Here is a 21611-nt window from a genome sequence, read left to right on the forward strand (position 1 = left end):
AGCAGTTCTGGGCCGGGGGTGGGGGCCCAGACCCCGCCCCTGATGCGGCTCCACCCCCGCGCCCGAGCTTCGCGCCGTTGACCGCCTCGGCCGGCCCCGCCCCCTGCCCGCACCTTCGCCCGGCCGACCCCTCTCCCCCGCTGGGGGAGGCCATGGCGTGAGCGCGAGGCCGGGCCCCGGGGCCCTCGGGCGCCAGGCGGGGCATGGGCCGGGGGCCGCCCCCATGAGGGTCCCGGGAGGGGGGCGCGCGCAGCAGCGGCGGGGCCATGGGGTCGCAGGTATTGCAGATCCTGCGCCAGGGGGTGTGGGCCTCTCTCACCGGCGGTTGGTTCTTCGACCCGCACCAGAGCACCTTCTCCAACTGCTTCCATCTCTATGTGTGGATCTTCCTGCTCACCTTTCCCTTCTTGCTGTACATGGTGAGATACTGCCGCCACCTGTAACTCCCTCCTGGAAAAGGGAGGGCAGATGTCACGGAGGGGTGGCAGCCTGGTAGGGATTCAGGGCTGTGTCTCGGGGACTGGCGTGTGGAAAGAGGAATCTAGAGTTTGGGGTGTGTAGAGGAGAGACCAGATTCTTCCCTTCCTGGGCTGGGTGACCTTGAGCCCCTCGCTTAGTCTCTCTTTCCAGTTAAAAGGCAGAGCTCCCTGACAGGGTCTTTGTTCTAGTTGCAAAGAAGGGTGAGGAAACCTTCTTGTGAACTTGTGAATCCTAGCCACGATTGGTGGTAGGTCCATCCCAGGGGGCCAGGCTGTGTGAGGAAGGACCTGACTGGCTGTCACCCCCAGGTCCTGCCCCCCAGCTTGATGGTGGCTGGTGTGTACTGCCTTGTGGTGGCTGTCATCTTCGCTACCATCAAGACTGTGAACTATCGGCTGCATGCCATGTTCGACCAGGGCGAGATTGTGGAGAAGCGCAACTCTACCATAGGAGAGCCAGAGGAAGCGCCCGCCCAGGGGGACAGCAGTCTGCCCAGGTGGGTGGCGCAGCGGCTGTGTTGGGACTTGAGGGTTCTTAGTGTCTGGGCCTGAGCATTGGAGGATGGAGAAGGGGGTTAGGGAAGCTTGGCTGTATGAGCTGGTGCACACTTGTTCTGTGGTCGGCCCTGGACTTGTAAGGGCACTGTTGAGAATGGAGGAGTGATGGGGATGGCAGAAGAAGTACTGTATAAAGAGGAAAAGTTAGTTCAAAGTTGGTGCTCTTTTTCACTGCTAGGGACCCTGGAGTGGAGATGACAGTGTTTCGGAAAGTGAGTTCCACACCCCCAGTGCGCTGTAGCTCCCAGCATTCCGTGTTTGGCTTCAACCAGGTCTCGGTGAGTGGTGTCAGCCCTCAGCCTCTCCCGTACCTCTTCTGGGAGCTCGTCCCCACTGTGGGTATGTCCTGAGCCTACTTTTTGCCTTGTTTGCACCTTCTTGCTTCTCTTTGTCTGCTCAGGAGTTGCTGCCCCGGATGGAGGACTCCGGGCCCCTCAGAGGTAGGTGGCTCCTGCTCAGGGGTGAAGGTGGTGGTGGAAGAGGGGATGGCATGCAGATGCCTCGAGGTCCTGCTGACACCTCTGGGGCCATGGTTGCAGACATCAAGGAGCTAGTGCGAGAGCAGGGCAGCAACAACGTGATCGTGACCTCAGCTGATCGAGAGATGCTGAAGCTAAACTCGCAGGAGAAACTGAGTGAGTGGGTATGGTGTAGCAGGGGCTTGGGGGAAGACTAGCCATCTTGTCTTTGTCACCCCAACTTTTGCTCCCCTGGGGCTCTCTTTGTCCTTCTGGATGGGGCCTCCTCAGTGTCCTGTCCCAGCTGGGCTCTTGGAGAGAGGAGGTCATAGGACCACCAGTTCTTGGAGCATGCCGTTATCTCATTTTCTGTCTTCGTTTCTTCTGATAGTTGGAGACCTTCCCCAGACGCCCCCGGGAGCTGCCCCAGATCCCTCTCTCCCGAGCACGGATTCTTCAGAACGTTCTCCCCTGGCTGGAGATGGAGCTCCCTGGAGTGGGAGCAGTGTGGCTGACACTCCCATGAGCCCCCTGCTGAAGGGGAGCCTCAGCCAGGAGCTGAGCAAGAGCTTCCTGACCCTGACGCGGCCTGACCGGGCCCTGGTGAGGACCAGCAGTCGACGGGAACAACGCCGGGGAGCGGGCGGCTACCAGCCCCTGGACCGGCGGGGCTCAGGTGAGCCCCTGCCCCAGAAAGCTGGCTCCTCCGATTCCTGCTTCAGTGGCACTGACCGGGAGACGCTGAGCAGCTTCAAGAGTGAGAAGACCAACTCCACCCACCTGGACAGCCCCCCTGGTGGGCAGGCCCCTGAGGGCAGCGACACGGACCCACCTTCTGAGGCTGAGCTGCCTGCCTCACCAGATGCTGGAGTCCCCTCTGACGACACGCTGCGTTCCTTTGACACAGTCATAGGAGCAGGGACGCCGCCGGGCCCAGCTGAGCCACTCTTGGTTGTCCGGCCCAAGGACTTGGCCCTGCTGCGGCCTGGCAAACGGCGGCCACCTATGCGAAGACACTCCCCACCCGGCCGTGCCCCTCGGCGGCCCCTGCTTGAAGGCGGGGGCTTCTTTGAGGACGAAGACACCAGCGAGGGCAGCGAACTGAGCCCAGCCTCCAGTCTCCGATCTCAGCGCCGCTACAGTACTGAAAGCTCCTCTTCTACTTCCTGCTACTCCCCCGAGAGCTCCCGGGGTGCAGCAGGGGGACCCCGGAAGCGACGGGCCCCCCATGGGGCTGAGGAGGGGACTGCTGTGCCCCCCAAGCGGCCCTATGGGACCCAGCGGACGCCTAGTACCGCCAGCGCCAAAACACATGCCCGTGTGCTGAGCATGGATGGGGCAGGGGGTGATGTCCTGAGGGCCCCGCTGGCTGGTTCCAAGGCTGAGCTGGAGGCCCAGGCAGGGGTGGAGCTGGCTGCTGGTGAGCCTGCTGTGCTGCCCACTGAGGCCCGGAGGGGACCTGCTGCCAACCAGCCCGGCTGGCGGGGGGAGCTGCAGGAGGAAGGTGCTGTGGGAGGAGGTGAGTGCCGGCTCCAGGGCTGGGGTGGGGAAAGCAAGCCAGGTAGGGGCTTGGCTTTAGGCAAGGGACAGGCTGGAGGGGACCTGGTCAGAGTCGTCTCAGCTTGTGTCTCAAGCAGTAGATGGATGTGGACTCAGCGATTGAGTGATGCCTGCCAAACCCCTCGGATAAGCAGGGCTCCAACAATGGGGAGACTGAGGCACAGAGCCCTCAGACACCTGGCTCCAGGTCTTGCAGTTAGTGCAAAGCTGCTGCTGTTTGAGGACTTTCAGCTTCCACGTTTATTCTGGGCCACCAGTGGGGCAAGGCGGGTCACATTGTCCTTATTTCCAAGTGTGGAAACTGAGGCACAAGTGGTTAGGTGACCTGGCTGGTCTCCAGAGGCAGGGCACGGTGGTTCTATGGGCAGATCTGACCTTTGGCTCCATGAAGGAGCATTTGCTGCCTGCTCCCAGGCTCTGTTTAAACCTCTGTCACTTACGGTCGGGGGTCTCTCTCTGGGCAGCGGCCGAGGAGACTGGCAAACAGGACCGCTCGAGCAATGTGAGGCGGACCCAGGCGATCCGGAGGCGCCACAATGCAGGCAGCAACCCCACCCCTCCAGCCTCCGTCATGGGCTCGCCCCCCAGGTGAGCACCTGCTGGCTGGTCAGAGGCACGGTGGGGGCCAGCTGGCTCTCAGTGGTGCTGACCTGTGGGCTCACCCCTCCCCAGCAGCCTGCAGGAGGCTCAGCGCGGCCGGGCCGCCTCCCACTCCCGGGCGCTGACGCTGCCTTCTGCCTTGCACTTCGCCTCGTCGCTGTTGCTTACCCGGGCCGGAGCCAACGTGCACGAGGCCTGCACCTTTGACGACACCTCTGAGGGTGCCGTGCACTACTTCTACGATGAGAGTGGTGAGCCCCTCCGGAGTCCGGGGGCCAAGCCTCTGACCTTGGCTGGCCCAACACCCCGTTTCTCTTCTGCTGGGGGTCTTTGTCATCCTAGCAGCAGTGTTCACTCTTTTGGATACATACCTCAGCCCAGTGGTGACTGCTTTACCTGCACTGCCTGACGCCAAACTTGCAGCCTTTCTGAGGCATGGGTAGCCTCATCATTCCTGTTCTGCTCATGAGGAAACTGAGGCACAGCCTGAAGTCACGGGCTGAGTGAGTGGTAGAACAGGGATCCAAACCCAGGGCAGGCTGAGTTCAGGGCCTGGCCCTTGACCTGCAGTCCCGCTCCTCTCCAGCTCTTGGTCCCCAGGGACTGGGCTGCCATTTAGGGGGACACAGCACAGGCTTCTTGCCCACTTGATGGCCCTGGTGCCCATGTGGGTTGGGCCTTGATGTTCCTGTTCCTGACGTGCTACCTCGTGTCCCACACCCCTGCCCCAGGTGTGCGGCGTTCCTACACCTTTGGCCTGGCTGGAGGCGGCTACGAGAACCCGGTAGGGCAGCAGGGGGAGCAGGCAGCCAACGGAGCCTGGTGAGTCTCCCAGGTGGGCTCTCCCGGACCGGTGGCCTGGGAGGCTGCCATTTCTGGGGATTGTCTCTCCCTTCACTGGGCTGGGGCAGGGGCAGCTCAGAACCTCTAGGAGTAGGGAAGGGTGAAGAGCAGTGAGGGGCAGGCCTACAGGGATCCCTTGATACTGTAGGGACATGGCACTTCAAGCAGAAGGCTTTCAGGGCCTTCTCAGAAGCCCAGGACCTGGGATGGAGGTGCCTCTGCCACCTGCCTTTCCTGGACCCCCTGTGCTGCTTTTGGTGTATCCAAGTCTCCTTGGGCCCCCAGTCATGGCTATGCCTCAGGCTCAACCCCACCCCATTCCAGGGTATGTCAATGGCCCTCACCCTCACGGCTGTCGTTCCTATAGGGACCGCCACTCGCATTCCTCCAGCTTCCACTCAGCTGATGTCCCAGAGGCAACAGGTGGCCTGAACCTGCTACAGCCAAGGCCTGTGGTTCTGCAGGGCATGCAGGTGCGCCGAGTGCCCCTGGAGATCCCAGAGGTGAGGAGCCAGCTGTTGGGGAAGGACCTGCAGGAGGCGGGCAGTGATGGGGGGGCAGATCATTGAACACCCGCCCAGGTACCAAGGGGCAGGCCGCTCTGAGTGTGGGCTCTCAGGGCCCGAAGGTGCCTGTCCTGACCTTTGATGCCTGGCACAGGGTGTGCAAGCTCTGGATCTGAGTGACCCAAGGGATCATTTATTTGCTTACTTAACAAACCTATTTGGAGTATTTTCTTTATTCTGGAGGGCCCACAGTTAGTGAGGACGATGGGTGTTAACAATGATACCTGCAGAAGGGGCAGTAAAACTTACCCAACGTGACTATGCTTTTCCCTGTGCTGGGCACCTGACACAGGTTAGCCTGGGGCCCTCTGTTCACGATCGTCGTCTCAGCAGAGTTATTCATAGTGCCCCTTTGCGCTTCTGAAAGTATCCTGATTTGGACATAATTTATGCTGTCAGCTTAGTAATAGCAAAAGTACTGAGAATGCGCAAAACACAGACTCGAGAGTGTAAAGAACAGTCATATAAGGAGCACTGCTGCATTTATCACCCAGCGCTGCAGACAGCCCCAGGAGCGACGCCTAGAAGCCCCACGCGCCCCTGCCCGATGCATTGATTCTGCTTTACCATCCTATGGGGTGGGCATTGTTCTAATACAGCTGACGGCCACCTCCAGAGGCGGGGCCGTGTGTCTGCCTCTCCACTGTCTCCCTACGGCCCAGCGCAGGGCCAGGCCCATCGTTGTACCCTATAAGTGCTTGTTGAGTGAAGGACACAAGAAACCCAGAGAGATCAAGTAGTTCACCCAGGGCCTCGCAGCACTGGCATTGGCACCTGGGCCTGTCCTCAGGGCTGGTGCTCTGTGTGCTCCAGGGTAGTGTGGTCAGAGTGACCCTGATGGCTCTGTCCAGGAGAAAAGTAGTGATTGCGCCAAGTCCCAAAGGACATGGTGGATTTCATTGAGCCCAGGAAGAGGCAGGAGATGCTGCCTGAGTGGGGAAAACAGACATCGGATCTTGTAACTCTGGCTCCCAGCATCCCCAGCAGTCCCCAGCAGCCATTGAGTCGTGTCCTGGGAACCTGGAGAAAGGAGCAGGCCCTTGTGATGGAAGGTCAGGGCAGGCCACAGGGCCGCTAGATGGTGCGGACTTTGTGTTAGAGGAAATGGCCAACCAGCGAGTGTGTGCTGGGTGGGGGGCTGTGGTGATCGACCATGTGGGGGGCGAGGGGCTGATGGCTGCGGCTGTGGGGACCGCAGTTTGACCTGCTGGACCAGGACTCCCTGCACGAATCCCAGGAGCAGACGCTGATGGAGGAGGCGCCGCCGCGTGCCCAGCACAGCTACAAGTACTGGCTCCTTCCTGGCCGCTGGACCTCCGTGCGCTACGAGCGGCTCGCCCTGCTGGCCCTGCTAGACCGGTGAGAGCCCGCCGCCTTGGCCCCTAATCCCTGGATCGCCCCTGGCCCTTGGCCTTTCAGATCCTGGGAACGTGTGGAGGCCTCATGGCATCAGAGAACCTGACGCTGGGGGTCGCTGAGGGTGCCTCGGGGTCTGGGGTTTGCAGTGGGCTTTCTTCAGGTTCTTCTTGGGAGCAAAGGGGTGGCCCCATGGGTGGTGCTATAGTCACTCCCTATGTCCCAAAGTTCTCCTCGCAACAAAGTATTCCTGTTCGGTTTGTTGTTTTTGTTGTGCTTCTGTGTTAGATTTAAATTGAGTCCTGTAGCCTAAAAAAGCTCACAAACCGTTTGTCTCAGCTTTCCCATTTCTCAGGGGAAACTGTGGCCCAGAAAGTCAGATAGAGAAGTCACATGACTTTTGTTGTCTGTGGACCCCTTGGGCCTAGACCCTTGTCCTGGCTTCCCAGGCTCCGGCTTTCTCCTGGTGGGGGTGGGTTAGGCACTGCCCCTGGCGTAGTGTGGGGTGACTGATGCAGCATGCGGGAGCCGCAGGTGGGCAAGTCCTGGACTGGTGGTGCCTAGAGCCCTTGGGGTCTAGGAGGGCAAAGACTGGGATGCAGGAGGAGCAACGTGGGGCAGGTGCAACCTGGCCTCGTCCCCGAGAGGTCAGAAGTTCGGATGTTCAGACGGTGAGGACTGGCAGGGCCATACGCCCAGACATGAGCCTTTGAGACCAGGTCCTGTCTCCCCAGTGCCCACCTTTCACCCTACTTGTGGGCGAGGAGGTGGGTGTGCCCTGACCCTGCTGTCTCTCCAGGACGCGAGGGCTGGTGGAGAACATTCTCGGCGTCGGCCTGAGCAGCCTTGTTGCCTTCCTGGGCTACCTGTTGCTGCTCAAGGGCTTCTTCACCGACATCTGGGTCTTCCAGTTCTGCCTGGTCATTGCCTCCTGCCAGTATTCCCTGCTGAAGGTTAGGCCCGGCTCCCTGGGTCTCCTTGCCCCACCCACCTCTTCCTAGACCACGCCTTCCCATGACTCATTTTGAGGAGTATGAGCTGGAAAGCAGATAAGATGCCTAAGATCCCCCGTAACCAGAGCCTGCCCTGGTCGCTCATAATGGCCCAGTGGTGGAACTGAGCAGGTCCTGGGGCCTCTGACCCTCCCGTGGGCTCTGGCTCTTGTTGCCAGTGTAGCTCCTGTCTCTTCCAGAGCGTCCAGCCTGATGCGGCATCTCCCATGCACGTGAGTTTCAGCGTCCCTCCCCAGAGGCTCGGGCCTGGACCCTGGGGGGGCCTGAGGCCAGGTGGGGAGGGAGTCGAGTGGGAGAGGGGCAGGGCTCCACAGCACCCCTATTACCCCAGAACCTCGGTCCAGCTGCCCCAACCCCACCAGGCTTTCGGCCTTTGATCCAGGGCTGGACTGGGGCATGTGAGCGTGCATGAGCGTGTTCATGAGTGTGTGCACATGCATGTGAAGTGGTCAGTGGGGGAGGCCCAGCTCCTCACGGCCCCATTCCCCAGGGCCACAACTGGGTGATCGCGTACAGCCGGCCTGTCTACTTCTGCATCTGCTGTCTGCTCATCTGGCTGCTGGACGCTCTGGGCTCAGCTCAGCCCTTCCCGCCCGTCTCCCTCTACGGCCTCACACTTTTCTCCGCCTCCTTCTTCTTCTGTGCCCGTGACGTGGCCACTGGTGAGACTGGACAGGGCTGAGGTGGCTGGAGGAAGTGAGGCCCCAAGGGTGGGCCAAGGGGTGGCCGGCGGGCTGACCGGGCCTTCACTTCCCCTCTCTGCCAGTGTTCACCCTGTGCTTCCCGTTCGTCTTCCTCCTGGGCCTCCTGCCCCAGGTCAACACCTGCCTCATGTACCTGCTGGAGCAGATAGATATGCACGGCTTTGGGGGCACAGGTATGGGGCCCACAGAGGGCTTGGGAGTCGGGGCAGTGTGGGGCCAGGAGGGGCCGTGGATTAGGTCTGTGGTTCCAGCCCTTAGCTGAGGCTTTTCCACCATCTCTACTGTGGACTCCTCACCCATCCTTTCCCCTTTCTCCCCAGGCGAGTCCTTTAAACCAGAGAGCGCCAGAAACTCTGAGGGCCTCTCAGGGCTGGGGGAGGCAGAGAACAATGGCCTGGGGCCGGGGTCCCGGGGAGACTAGCCTCTGGGAGTTGAGGGGCAGTTGGTGGGGAGTCGGGTGCCAGAAGGGGGGAGCTGGGCTTCACCTGCTGTTCCTCCCCTCACAGCCGCCACCAGCCCGCTCACAGCTGTCTTCAGCCTCTCCCGCAGCCTGCTGGCTGCTGCTCTGCTCTATGGCTTCTGCCTTGGGGCCATCAAGGTAGGGGTGACCTGTGGGTGGGGGGCATGCTGAGGCCCGGGGGGCGGGGGGGTCGTTGGGATAGGGCTGTGAATCGGCCTCAGCAGTGGCTTTTCCCATGGGGGGCACCCCCCACTGCTTACCCTCACCTCCCCTGACCAGCATGGGTTCTCTCCCCAGACTCCTTGGCCGGAGCAGCACGTCCCTGTCCTCTTCTCCGTCTTCTGTGGCCTCCTGGTGGCGCTGTCCTACCACCTGAGCCGGCAGAGCAGTGACCCCACCGTGCTCTGGTGGGTGCCTGCATGTGCCTGTCCGTATGCACACACGTGTGTGTTTGTGTGTGTGTCTGTGCATGGCAGGGGCTTGGGGGGGGGGGGTCTGTGGGTCTGTGCTTGTGCCTGCCACCCACTGACCCTGAAGCCTGTGGGAGAAGGGGGCGGCCTCCCCAGACCTGGGCCCCTGACTCTCCTCACCCACGCTAGGTCTCTGATCCGGAGCAAGCTGTTCCCTGAGCTGGAGGAGCGGAGCTTGGAGACAGCTCGGGCTGAGCCCCCAGACCCACTGCCGGACAAGATGCGCCAGTCGGTGGTGAGGGGCCCGGGGGTGGGGTTCTAGCCTTGGGGTCCGGGGCTGAGAGAGGGGGTATGGTCAGCCACTGGCGGCGGGCGCCTCAGCTGGTGTTTCCTGGCCCTGCAGCGTGAGGTCCTGCACTCCGACCTAGTGATGTGTGTTGTCATCGCTGTGCTCACCTTTGCCATCAGCGCCAGCACCGTCTTCATTGCCCTGAAGGTTTGTGTGGTACAGGCCCCCCCACGCCCCCTTAGTCTTTGCAGGAGCCAGTCTGATCTGAGGGCCCTGGGCAGCTCCGGCCTCGTGTCCTTCGCCCCTCCTGCCCGTTGGCCCCCTCCACTTGGCTGAGCTCTGGCCTCTCCCTCTTGCAGTCAGTGCTGGGTTTCGTGTTGTATGCGCTGGCTGGGGCCGTGGGCTTCTTCACACATTACCTGCTGCCACAGCTCCGCAAACAGCTGCCCTGGTTCTGCCTGTCGCAGCCCGTGCTGAAGCCGCTGGAGTACAGCCAGTACGAAGTGCGCGGTGAGTGTGCGCCCTGGGCTGGGACCCCTCTTCCCCTGCCACCCTCATTTCCTGGCTCACCTCCAGCCTGATGGGAGCGGGTCCTCCGCTCAGAGGGCCAGCAGGGGGCAGCCTCTGCCCACGCTGCCCTGTCTGTGCCGGCCCTGGCCCTCGCTGTCCCTGTGGCCCTTCACTGCCCTGTGTGCCCTCTCCTGCCGGCTGTGCCCCAGCTCGGCCCTGCTTTGTTCTCACCCAGTCTGCTCTGCCCGCCTTGCTTTCTCTGAGGAGTTGGAGAAAGTAGAATTCCAGGGCCCTAATGGGATCTCTTGTCCAGAGTTACAGCCTGGTTGCCAAGGGACTGAATCTGCCTGGCTCACATTTTCACCTGGGTTGTGCCACAGAGTCACCCTTGAGGTGATGTTTAAACCTCTGCATTTGGGGCCGGCCCAGTGGCACAGCAGTTAAGTTCACACATTCCTGTTCGGCAGCCTGGGGTTCACCGGTTTGGATCCTGGGTGCGGACATGGCACCACTTGGCAAGCCATGCTGTGGCAGGCGTCCCACATATAAAGTAGAGGAAGATGGGCACGGATGTTAGCTCAGGGCCAGTCTTCCTCAGCAAAAAGAGAAGGATTGGCAGCAGATGTTAGCTCAGGGCTAATCTTCCTCAAAAAAAAAAAAAAACCAACCTGGATTTGTTACATGAAAACCCACATGTCTTCTTGTTCTTAAACAATGAAAGATTCTGCCCACTGGGCCAGCATCTGTGCCATATTATAGCATGTGGCCCCAGTCAGCTTGAGCCCAGAAGGGGCCTACATTTTCAGGTCACCATGTACTTGGACTTCACCCAGCCTGCCCTGGCTCTGGTGGGCATCTGCGATGTCCTTGTCAGCCTCATTTTCGCAGACAGCAGAACGGGCAGAACACCTGCCCCAAGCCCCTGACATGCCTTGTCGGGGCCTCGTCGCCTGTGTTTGGGCTGCCGAAGATCAGCCTCCCCCACGAAGTCTCTAGGGACCCAGAACACCACATCCTGTGGTTTGCCCTCTCTCAGGGTTCCCTCTGAGAGCGCACCTGTCCCGGCCGTGCACTGGAAGGGGAGTGTGGAGGGCCAGGTGCAGCCAACAGGCCCACCTTCTGTTGTAGGCGCTGCCCAGGTGATGTGGTTTGAGAAGCTGTACGCCGGCCTGCAGTGCGTTGAGAAGTATCTCATCTACCCTGCCGTGGTGCTCAACGCCCTCACGGTGGATGCCCATGCTGTTGTCAGCCACCCGGACAAGTTCTGCCTCTAGTGAGGGCCACCCACTCCCTACCATCCCACCGTCTATATTCCCAAGTGACAGTGGGGACACTGAGGCCCAGAGAGGGAATGAGACTTGCCTCAGTTGCCCAGTGAGCTAAAGGAGGACTCCAGTTCCTGACACACTTTCCATTGAAGCAGTTGCTTCTGAAAGCAGATGTATCGCCCAAACGTGTAAAGGGGGTAACCCTAAAGAGGAGGACGCTAAGAGTCATTGGCCCAAAAGAGCAGGGTACAGCCCAGCAGAGCCCAGGCCAGGGCGGGCAAGTGATGGGCACCCACACACACTGCCCCCGGAGCCCCTGCCCGGCCCCTAACACCGCCCTCCTTGCCCGTAGCTGCCGGGCGCTGCTGATGACCGTGGCTGGGCTGAAGCTGCTGCGCTCGGCCTTTTGCTGCCCGCCCCAGCAGTACCTGACCTTGGCCTTCACCGTCCTGCTCTTCCACTTCGACTACCCGCGCCTCTCCCAGGGCTTTCTGCTTGACTACTTCCTCATGTCCCTGCTCTGCAGCAAGGTGAGCTGGCGGCCGTGGGATAGCCTCCAGGCCATGCGGCAAGAGCAGACCTCCTCTGCCTTGGTCAGGGGGGACTTGCTCAGGGCCCTCAGTCTCTGTAGCTGCTGCTGCGTATTAGCCCCACCGTGGGCCTTCACAGGAAGTTGTGGTTTAAGTGACTCGCCTCAGGTCCCCCAGAGAATTGCTGGCGAGTCAGGATTTGACTCTAGGCCTGTCTGACTTCACAGCTCTTTCTCTGAGTCACTGTACTTGACCACCTTTCTCATAAGCAGTTCATGTAGTTAGGACTTGGCCTTTGTCCTCTGGGCTCTGCCGCTGTGTCAGCCACAGCCCTCGAGAGCAGTTCAGAGCCAAGCTTCAGAAGGCCCTGGGGCCTGGGTGTCTGTGAACTGCTCCGCCACACTGCAGGATTCCCTGAGCCGGGGCTGGGAGGTCACTGTGAACAAAGGACTGTCCCCTGGCACTGTACTGGGGGCCTTCAGTGGGGTCCCAGCACAGGCTGGAGCCTTTTCCTTACTGGGGCATTCTAGTCTGGTTTTCTGGTCTGGCTCAGGATAGGGAAGATCCAAACTGTCCCTCTCTGAGGGCAGGACCGGGACTGTCTCTTGACTTTCAGTCCCCTAGTCAAGGCCCAACCTCATCACTGACTGAGTGGGGTGGCCTGAGCAAGTCGTTTATCTGCTCTGCTTTCTCCAAACCTCAACTTTCCCATCTGTGAAGTGGGACAGCAGTGGGAAGCTCCCAGGATGATCGTGGGAATTAAATGGCTCATGCCCCTTCGGGTGGTAGCTTTGCTGGGAGTTGCTAATGGTGGTCACAGGGGCTTTGAGCCAGGTCCAGAGAGAAAGAGCTGGGAGTGATCTGGAGCTAGCCTCCCATGTGGGCAACCGGTGGGGTGGCCCCCAAGCCTTGAATGCGTACTTGGTAGGCCCCACCTCTGTGAGTGACCTGCGTGTCTTTCACCTCCTCCCCTCTCCGGCCTGCCAGCTGTGGGACCTGCTGTACAAGCTGCGTTTTGTGCTGACCTACATCGCGCCCTGGCAGATCACCTGGGGCTCGGCTTTCCACGCTTTTGCCCAGCCCTTCGCCGTGCCACGTACCCGGCCTGCCACCCGCTGCCTGGGTCGGGGGTGCAGGGAGGGCCATGGCCAGGGATGAGGGGCGCGGGGTGGGCTAGCGGGGAGCTGAGGGGTGGCGAGGGAGGCTGGGGAGGGTCCTGTGTGCCTCCCGTCTCCTTGACTCGGGCCCAGACTCGGCCATGCTGTTCGTTCAGGCTCTCCTCTCCGCACTCTTCTCCACGCCACTCAACCCCCTGCTGGGCAGTGCTGTCTTCATCATGTCCTATGCACGGCCCCTCAAGTTCTGGGAGCGCGACTACAAGTGAGTCTCGTGGCAGACAGGCGCGTCACTCGGGGGGACCCCGGGAGGAGTGGGCCTTGCGGGTGGGAAAGGTTGCTGGGAGGGAGGGTGAGTTTGGACCTAAGGCTGGATGGGGCACAGAGAGGGTCCCACAGCGCAGACCTGAGAGCTCGGCACGGTGGGCTTCAGGTGGCTGATCTGATGAGGGTGAAACCCGAGCCACACCAAGGCCTCAGGCTGCCACCCTGGGCTCCCTGGCTGTGTGCTCCTGTCCCTGAGCCTCAGTCTCCTCCTGTGTGATGGCGCTGTCATGGCGTCCTCCCAGAGCGCAGGGGTGTGGGCTTGGAGAGGACTCGATGGTGGGCCAGTGGGGAATCGTCATCGGAACCCCCGGCAGCCTCACCCTCCCAGCCAACTGTGTTGTTGCTCTGTCTCTGAACAGCACTAAACGTGTGGATCATTCTAACACCCGCCTAGTCACGCAGCTGGACCGGAACCCCGGTGTGTATGCAGCCATCCAGGGGCTTTAGGGTGGAGCTTCCTGGGGGAGGGAGCCTTGCTTACTTGTCACCTTGTCCATGTGTCTGTCTGTCCTGGGTCCCAGGCGCTGACGACAACAACCTCAACTCCATCTTCTACGAGCACTTGACGCGCTCGCTGCAGCACACGCTGTGTGGGGACCTGGTGCTGGGCCGCTGGGGCAACTACGGCCCTGGCGACTGCTTTGTCCTGGCCTCCGACTACCTCAACGCTCTGGTGCACCTCATCGAGGTTGGCAATGGCCTCGTCACCTTCCAGCTGCGTGGCCTTGAGTTCCGGGGTGAGCTGCAGGGCCTGGGCCTGACATGGGGCACCGTGTTTCCTGTTTCCTAGTGTGTGAGGGCTGGATCCGAGTCCAGCTCTGCCTTGGTTTGCTGGGTGACCCTGAGCAAGGCCTCTTCCTCCCTGGGCCTGGGTTTCCCAGTCTGAGCAGTGACGTGGCAGGGCCTCCTTTGGCCAACCCTGTCCCTGCCCTAACTTTGGGTCCTTGGTGACTGAACTGTTTGTGTGGTGAATGCCTGGGCCTGGAGCTCTGGGTTCTCCTGCCAGCTCCCACTGGCCTGCTCTGTGGTCTCGGGGATGGCCCTGGTTGGGTGCCACACATAACCCCTGGTAAGTGAGCCAGCTCCTTGCCCTCAGAAGGATGTACATGTTGACGCCAGCATCAGAAGAGGCCCCTGAGCATGCACGGGGGCTCCAAGCACAGCTGATGAGCACATGAACCTGAACAAGTCACCTGTCTTTGAGCTTCAGTTTTTGCCTCTATAAATGAGGGACCAGACCCCTGTTCCCCACCCACTGTGGCTGCGGGGAGTCAGGAAGAGAAAGGGACTTATTTCTTGTTTCATTCAGTAACACTTGCTCACACGGCACCCCAGGCGGGAGGATGAATGGCGCAGGCCTCTGGCACCACGCCTGGGTCCTCGCCTGCGAGGAGGCCCCCTCACTGGTCGCCCCTCCCCCGCAGGTACGTACTGCCAGCAGCGCGAGGTGGAGGCCATCACGGAGGGCGTGGAGGAGGACGAGGGCTGCTGCTGCTGTGAGCCTGGCCACCTGCCGCGGGTCCTGTCCTTCAATGCCGCCTTTGGGCAGCGCTGGCTGGCCTGGGAGGTGACAGCCAGCAAGTACGTGCTGGAGGGCTACAGCATCAGCGACAACAACGCTGCCTCCATGCTTCAGGTCTTCGACCTCCGCAAGATCCTCATCACCTACTACGTCAAGGTACGGTGGCAGGCGGGCGGCTGGGCAGCGGGGTCCCTGCCGGCGACCACGCGCTAACCAGGAGTGTCCTGAGCGCCAGCTTCTGGATCACTGAGAACTTCTTTTGCTCAGGGGAAGCTGAGGCTTTTTGAGAGTTTAAGCATCCCCCAGGGTGCCACCACTGCACAACTGGCCTCGGGGGCCTCGCGGCCTGTGTGGCGCTTAACAGTGGGGTGCCTGGGACGGGGCTCCTTATCACCCTCTTCCAGAAGGCTCACCTTGGGCAGGAAGTGTTGGGGGCAGGTGGGCAGCACGTGCATGGATCCCCTCTCAGGGCTGCTGGTCTCAGGAGGGGCAGTTGTGAAGCCAACCTTCTAGACCACCAGGCCCCCTGCCGCACGTCCCACCAGTGCAGAATGGCGATCATGCTAATACTGGTGATGTTAGTGACAGTTTAGGAGCAGCTGCCAAGCAGTGGTGCTTCCCCTGGGGCAGGCTGTGTGGCAGGCACCTCTCCTGAGCTGGGTGAGCCCACCACACCCTCCAGGAGAGGTCCCACTGTCTCAGATGTGGAAGTGGCTTGCAGAGGGAAAGCGATTTGCCTGAGGCTCCAGAATCAAGAGAAGGTGGCAGAGCCAGGCATAGACCCAGACCCAGGCCTGGGCCTCCCTCCCTCAGCCTGGGTGCTCCAAGCTGTGCCTGGGGGTCTCAAGACCTCTTGAGGGAGGTGGGGATCGTGAGGCACAGTGTGGGGTCCAGAAGGAGCCCTGGACTGAGTTCTGAGAAACCTGGGATGTCACCTCCATTGCTTTGCCTCAGTTTACCCCCTTGAGAAGTGGGGATTATTGTAGTTCTGTGAGATGGCAGGAATGATGAGGCTTTGTGGCCCCCACTGTGGGAATCGGGTGTGTTGGTGGTCACAGTCCGGGTCCCCTTGTGCCCTCTTAGCATCTGTTCTGGGGCTCCCTGTCAGGGGCCTGGAGGGGCCTCCTCTGGGGCCCAGGTAAGCCTGCACCTGCTCCTTGAAGTTCTCTCGAGGGCGGTCCTATGTATCCCTCAGCTGTCCTTTTGCCTCCAGCGGATAGCCCATCTGTGCCATACGTCCGGGAAGCTATAATCTCTCTGTCGTTTTTTCCGTCTACCCATCCACTCTTAGGGAAGGCTTTGTCAGCCCCCCACCCCTCGCTTTCACCAAAAAAGAGGCTGTGGTCCAGACAGGGACATTCCCAGTCCAGGGGCACCCAGGGGTCATGGGCCTGCCCACCTTCCTCTCCCATTTCGAGAGAGGTGCTCTTCCCAGGTCACCCGGCTGCCTCCCAAAAGCCCCGCTCCAGGCCCATGCAGCCTTCTCACAGCTGGGCCCCAGGCGCCTGGCCAGGCCCGGGCTGGCAGGCTGAGATGAGCTCCACCCCTGCCAAGTGTATAGTCCCACAGGGAAGCCAACTTGCCACGGCTACAGCTGCTGCCAGGGCTGGGCAGAATCAGCCGGGGAGAAGTGCCTGGAGGACCAGAAACGGAGTGTGGGGTGAAGTTTGGAAGGAAGAGTAGGGGCTGCTGTGGGCAGGGCCTGGGGGGGAAGGTGTGCAGGACAGCTCCTCCAGCCTGGGGGAGTGCAAGGATGTGTCTGGTCCAGCCCTCGGGGCTGGCAGAGCAGCCAGAGCCCCTCCTGTGTGGCTTCAGCCCCCTCACTGTCCCCTCTCCACCTCGCCCCTCCCCTGGAGTCATGAAGTGCAGTTGAGTGAGAAACTCGGTGCAGCCCCCGCAGCTGTGGAGATACCGGCCCCCACATCCGCCCGCAGCCACGCCTCGGGGTCCTCGCAACATTTCCAAGCCCAGGCCTGTTAGTTATCCTGTTTGATCTTTTTAGCAACCCTTAGAAGAGGCAGGGCCCATACACTTGGCCCCTTTTACAGCTGAGGAAACTGAGGCCACAGACCTGCTTCTGCACTTAGGTGGGGCTGAGAGCAGGAAAGGCACCCCAGTCGTGAGGCCTGCGCGGTTTCACTGAGCAGACGCCAGCGAACGCTCACAGGTGTGAGCTGTTACAGCTAGAGCCACGCCAGGGCTGGGTCCCAGGACAGCTGGGGTGTCACAGAAGAGTGGCAGCGGCAGAAGTTAAGGGAGCACTTGCTCTTTGCCAGGCAGGCTCCTCCCTCCACCCCTGAGGGTTTTCCTTTCTGGTTCTTCTTGGGGCCTCTGGTGGGAGTATTGAGACACCCTCTGGGCAACAAGGTCAGTCCAGAGCTGGTCTTCCTGGAGCTGGAAGCTTCCCCACAGCCATTCTGCCCCTACTCACCCCACTCAGCTCCTGGTCCTCCTTCCTCTGGTTAAAGGGACAGCCCAGCCCTCCCCAGACTGCCCACCCACCTGCCCACAGCCAAGCTGATGCTGGGGCCAGGCTCCCAGCTGCCAGGCAAGCCCCCCCGTAGCCGTGGCCTCCAGGTGCCCCCCCAGGGAGCTCTTTGAGGCCCTGGGTTCTTCCCAGCTTGTACTGTGGTCCTTTTGCGCAGGCTCTTGGCCTCTCCCGGCCCCCCAGAGCCACACTGCTGGATGCTTCTACTCCTGCATGCCCTCTGTTTGTGGCCAGCTGCACTACCCTCCCCAGCCCTGGACTCCCTACCCCTTACCCAGGCAGAGGGCCAGCCCCATCGGCTCCATCCCAGGGCGGTACGTGGCATTTCAGTAACCACTGGCTGCCAGCTGCCAGCCTTGTACTGCCCATCTGTCCTGGCTCTGCCAACTGCCTGCCCTCCTCAAGCTCCTCTCCCTTTGCCCAAACCCCTGGTTAGAAACCTGCAGTCTCTTAACGGGTCCAGGAGCCCCAATTGGACACAGGACGCTGTGCCTCTATCTTTTTTCTGAGGGGAACCCTTGTGGCTGTCACACTTCAGCTGCCTAGAGGGACCTGTGACCCAGGGGCACTTAGACTCCCTGGCCTGCAGGCAGCCCCACCATCTCAGCCTGACCTTCCAAGGCCTCTGAGATCTGGATCCCACAGCCTCGTGGTGTCCAGGGTCCCAGGGTTCCGATCGCAGCTCAGTCTGCCCTGCTCTGTATCCTCAGGCAAGCCTGCCCTGTCTTTGAGCCTCAGTTTCCCTCACAAATGGGGCATCTTCTGAGGCAAGCATGCAAGCCCTTGGCGCAGTGAAGGACCCTCCAGGGCCCACTCTGTGAGGAGGACTGCTTCTGTTGGCTTCCTCGCTCCTCCTCCCTGGCCTGGTGGAGCAGCACAGCCTTGCCCCTGTGGCTTCAGGGAGCTGAGATGGACACAGGATAGGCATCCTAGGAAGCAGACTTCAGCTCAGTCAAAGGGGAATCCTCTTCACCCTGACGCTCTCTGCTCCATTTGCGGGGCTAGGGTACTGCCCCTGTCTCTGGTCCCAACCCTGACGCCTCCCCTCTCCTTCCAGAGCATCATCTACTATGTGAGCCGCTCACCAAAGCTGGAGGCGTGGCTAAGCCACGAAGGCATTGCAGCAGCCCTGCGGCCTGTGCGGGCGCCTGGCTATGCGGACTCGGACCCCACCTTCTCACTGAGCGTGGATGAGGACTATGACCTTCGCCTTTCAGGCCTCTCGCTGCCCTCCTTCTGCGCGGTGCACCTCGAGTGGATCCAGTACTGCGCCTCTCGGCGCAGCCAGGTCAGGTCACCCTACCCTGGGGCTGCCTTCTCCCCACTCTGCTTCTCCCCTCCCTATGTGGGGTCCTCTCACCCTCGGCCTCCCTTGGCCCCCACCCCAAGTTACCTGACCCAGGTCTGAGCTGGGCTCTTGGGGATGGGGTCTTTGTGCCACAGCCCGTGGACCAGGATTGGAACTCCCCGCTGGTTACACTGTGTTTTGGTCTGTGTGTGCTGGGCCGCCGGGCCCTGGGGACAGCCTCACACAGCATGTCTGCCAGGTGAGTGCGCACAGGTCCAGCTGGGCCTACTGCTCTCCCCTCTACCCACTCTGTGAAGAGCTCCGGGCCAGAGGCCCCCAGGAACCACATCAGTCCTTCCTTCCATGTGATTCTTTTCTGTGGGCAAGGGAATCTCCCACTTGTGACCTTGCCTGCTCCTTGCCACCTTGTGAGGGAGCTGGGCAGAGACTGACCTCCTTGTCAAGATGGGGAAACTGAGGCCCAGCATGAAGACAGGGCTTGGCTCAGACCACTGCACGTAGAGCCAGAGCTCTAAACCTTCGTGCTCACTCCCTGCCTTTCTTCCCCAGCCTGGAGCCCTTCCTCTATGGCCTGCACGCCCTGTTCAAGGGGGACTTCCGCATCACCTCCCCACGAGACGAGTGGGTCTTTGCCGACATGGACCTGCTTCATCGAGTGGTGGCGCCTGGGGTTCGCATGGCCCTCAAGCTTCACCAGGTGGGGAGAGGTGTGCCTGGACAGGGTGGGCGAGTAGAGGATGAAGCCCCTCCTGATGGCAGGGACCACTGACCCTGGCCCCCACGTCCTGCCCGTAGGACCACTTCACATCCCCAGATGAGTATGAGGAGCCGGCTGCCCTGTATGATGCCATCGCAGCCAACGAGGAGCGGCTGGTCATCTCGCACGAGGGCGACCCGGCCTGGCGCAGCGCCATCCTCAGCAACACGCCCTCGCTGCTGGCACTGCGCCACGTCCTGGATGACGCCTCTGATGAGTACAAGATCATCATGCTCAACCGGCGCCACCTTAGCTTCCGAGTCATCAAGGTGGGGATGGCCCACCCACCTGACCCGGCCCCCTCCCTGGTGCCAGCCTCCTGACCCTTGCGTGTGGCTGCCCGCAGGTGAACCGCGAGTGTGTGCGAGGCCTGTGGGCCGGGCAGCAGCAGGAGCTGGTGTTCCTGCGCAACCGGAACCCCGAGCGGGGCAGCATCCAGAACGCTAAACAGGCGCTGCGCAACATGATCAACTCCTCCTGCGACCAGCCACTGGGCTACCCCATCTACGTGTCGCCCCTCACCACCTCGCTGGCTGGCAGCCACCCCCAGCTGCGGGCGCTGTGGGGGGGCCCCGTCAGCCTGGGTGCCATCGCCCGCTGGCTTCTGCACAGCTGGGAGAGGTGAGCCCTGAATGCGGCCCCTAGCCCGTGAAGCCAGGTTCATGGAGCAGGAAACTGAGGCTGAGAGAGACGAAGCCACTCCCTCCTTGCTCTCAGCGTGAGGAAGTGCTGGAGCCAGGACTGAGCCTGAGAGCTGACCCCCTCCCAGAGCTGACCTGACTCCACCGCCCCCTCTCCCCCCACAGAGCTGAAGGTGGTCTTTGTCCTTAACAGCCGTTGATAATGTCTTCCTTAAAAGAGCCCACAAAGTTGATGGGAAAATCTCTTAGAGACAGGACCCTAGAGCTCAGAGATGTTAGGTGACTTGTCCTAGGGCTGGGGGCTTATGTTCGTGAGCTCTCTGGCCCTACCCCCGCCAACTCTTCTCCACTGCTGCCCCACCTTCCCAGGCTTCATAAGGGCTGTGGTGCTGGCTGCAATAGCGGTGGCAACGTGGATGACTCGGACTGTGGCGGAGGTGGTGGCTTGACCTCCCTCAGCAATAACCCCCCCTTGGCACACCCCACACCTGAGAACACAGCAGGTGAGCTGGCAAGACCAGGCTGAAACAGTGGGTGAGGAGGACAGCCTGGCTGAGGTCTCTGCCCTCTTATCTGTCTCCCACAGGCAGTGGCGACCAATCCCTCCCACCAGGCCCTGGCTGGGGCCCGCGGCCCTCCCTGAGTGGCTCTGGTGATGGACGCCCCCCTCCTCTGCTGCAGTGGCCTCCCCCTCGGCTGCCTGGGCCGCCCCCTGCTTCGCCCACCCCCACCGAGGGTCCCCGGCCCTCAAGGCCCCCTGGCCCTGGTCCCCTCAGTTCTGAGGGTCCCAGTGGGAAGTGGAGCCTTGGGGGTCGGAAGGGCCTGGGGGCATCCGAAGGGGAGCCGGCCTCAGGGAGTCCCAAAGGAGGCACCCCCAAATCTCAGGTAAGGGTCTTATGGGAAGGTTGAGTCACAGGCAGCTTAGGTGTGCTCTCCCACCAACCTATTTCCCCTCCCCTAGGCGCCCCTAGACCTCAGCCTCAGCCCGGATATCAGTACCAACACCTCGCCCCCCAGAGCGGCCCAGGACGTTCCTTGCTTGGACAGCAGTGCTCCCGAGAGCGGCACACCCACTGGGGCCCTGGGTGACTGGCCTGTCCCTGCTGAGGAACGCGAGAGCCCGGCCGCCCAGCCCCTGCTGGAGCATCAGTACTGAGTGGCCTGTTACCCTGGATCCCAGCCCAGGATTCAGTAACTTGGACCCTTGGCCTCTGGCCCTCTCTGCTGGACCACAGAACTGAGTGGCTTTGGCCTCCACATCTGAACCCTGACCTCTGGCTGCTTTAGCCAGAGCACCAGAACTGAGTGGCCCAGACCTCTGACCTTGACCCCTGATCTCTCATCCCTAGTCTAGGGCCTAGGCTCCCCAAACTGAGGCAGGCAGCCTCCCAGCCAGGCCCTAAGAGCCAAACCCATGGGCTGGTCCCACTTGAAGCCCGTGGCCAGGACTAACTTGGCCTCTGGGCCTGCACTGCCTGCAGGGGCAGCCCCTTGGCCCGGACTTGGGGCTGAAATGTGGGAAGGGTGGTTTCTTTGTCTTTTTTTTGTCTTTTTTTTTTTTTTTCCGTGCTTCGGAGACACCAGAATTAATAACACTATTTTTGATTTTGGTTGGTGGTTTCTTCTATTTGGGAACGTTTGGGTGGAGGCTAGAGGAGGTGGCCAGGTCAGGGTGGATGAGGATGGAGAAGGGGACAAAGGATATGGGGCTGGATCATGATGGAGATCAAGGTTAGACTACGGTGGGGTTCAGGTAGGTATGGGTCCCCTTCCTCACAAGCCTCATCCCTTTTCAAGCCTTGATCTGAAGTTCATTTTGTTCAATTTCTCACCCCATATATTCCAAGA

At 61.2% G+C, this 21611-nt stretch overlaps 1 protein-coding gene across 4 annotated transcripts; it reads left to right on the forward strand.

Moving 5' to 3' along the window:
- The first annotated feature begins 124 nt into the window (after positions 1-124).
- On the forward strand, positions 125-21373 carry PCNX3 (pecanex 3). 4 transcript variants are annotated; one of them, XM_005598316.4, is made up of 35 exons: positions 125-419; positions 789-976; positions 1216-1315; positions 1438-1477; positions 1577-1672; positions 1887-3014; positions 3520-3643; positions 3728-3906; positions 4387-4477; positions 4866-5001; positions 6263-6423; positions 7220-7373; positions 7613-7645; positions 7924-8095; positions 8200-8310; positions 8644-8735; positions 8895-9004; positions 9197-9302; positions 9411-9503; positions 9656-9806; positions 10935-11079; positions 11427-11604; positions 12592-12700; positions 12855-12984; positions 13406-13464; positions 13568-13783; positions 14471-14724; positions 18114-18344; positions 18500-18603; positions 18915-19062; positions 19161-19391; positions 19469-19743; positions 20133-20266; positions 20350-20648; positions 20725-21373. In XM_005598316.4, exons 1-35 carry the CDS (start codon positions 267-269, stop codon positions 20917-20919), a joined length of 6126 nt encoding a protein of 2041 aa, XP_005598373.1. In that variant the 5' UTR covers positions 125-266; the 3' UTR covers positions 20920-21373. The 4 variants fall into 4 exon arrangements, with proteins under 4 accessions (XP_005598373.1, XP_001493961.2, XP_014585187.1 ...); XM_001493911.6 differs by having other exon boundaries at positions 6302-6423; XM_014729701.3 differs by having other exon boundaries at positions 3731-3906.
- Positions 21374-21611: the final 238 nt, after the last annotated feature.

The sequence above is a fragment of the Equus caballus genome, chromosome 12 (genome assembly GCF_041296265.1).
Source record: "Equus caballus isolate H_3958 breed thoroughbred chromosome 12, TB-T2T, whole genome shotgun sequence".
In the NCBI taxonomy this organism is placed as follows: domain Eukaryota; kingdom Metazoa; phylum Chordata; class Mammalia; order Perissodactyla; family Equidae; genus Equus; species Equus caballus.

Coding starts and splice junctions, on each gene's coding strand:
- PCNX3 (XM_005598316.4), top strand. CDS start 267: ATGGGGTCGCAGGTATTGCAGATCCTGCGCCAGGGGGTGTGGGCCTCT. Junction 9,807..10,934: donor CAGCCAGTACGAAGTGCGCG/GTGAGTGTGCGC, acceptor CTTCTGTTGTAG/GCGCTGCCCAGGTGATGTGG. Junction 11,605..12,591: donor TGTCCCTGCTCTGCAGCAAG/GTGAGCTGGCGG, acceptor CCGGCCTGCCAG/CTGTGGGACCTGCTGTACAA.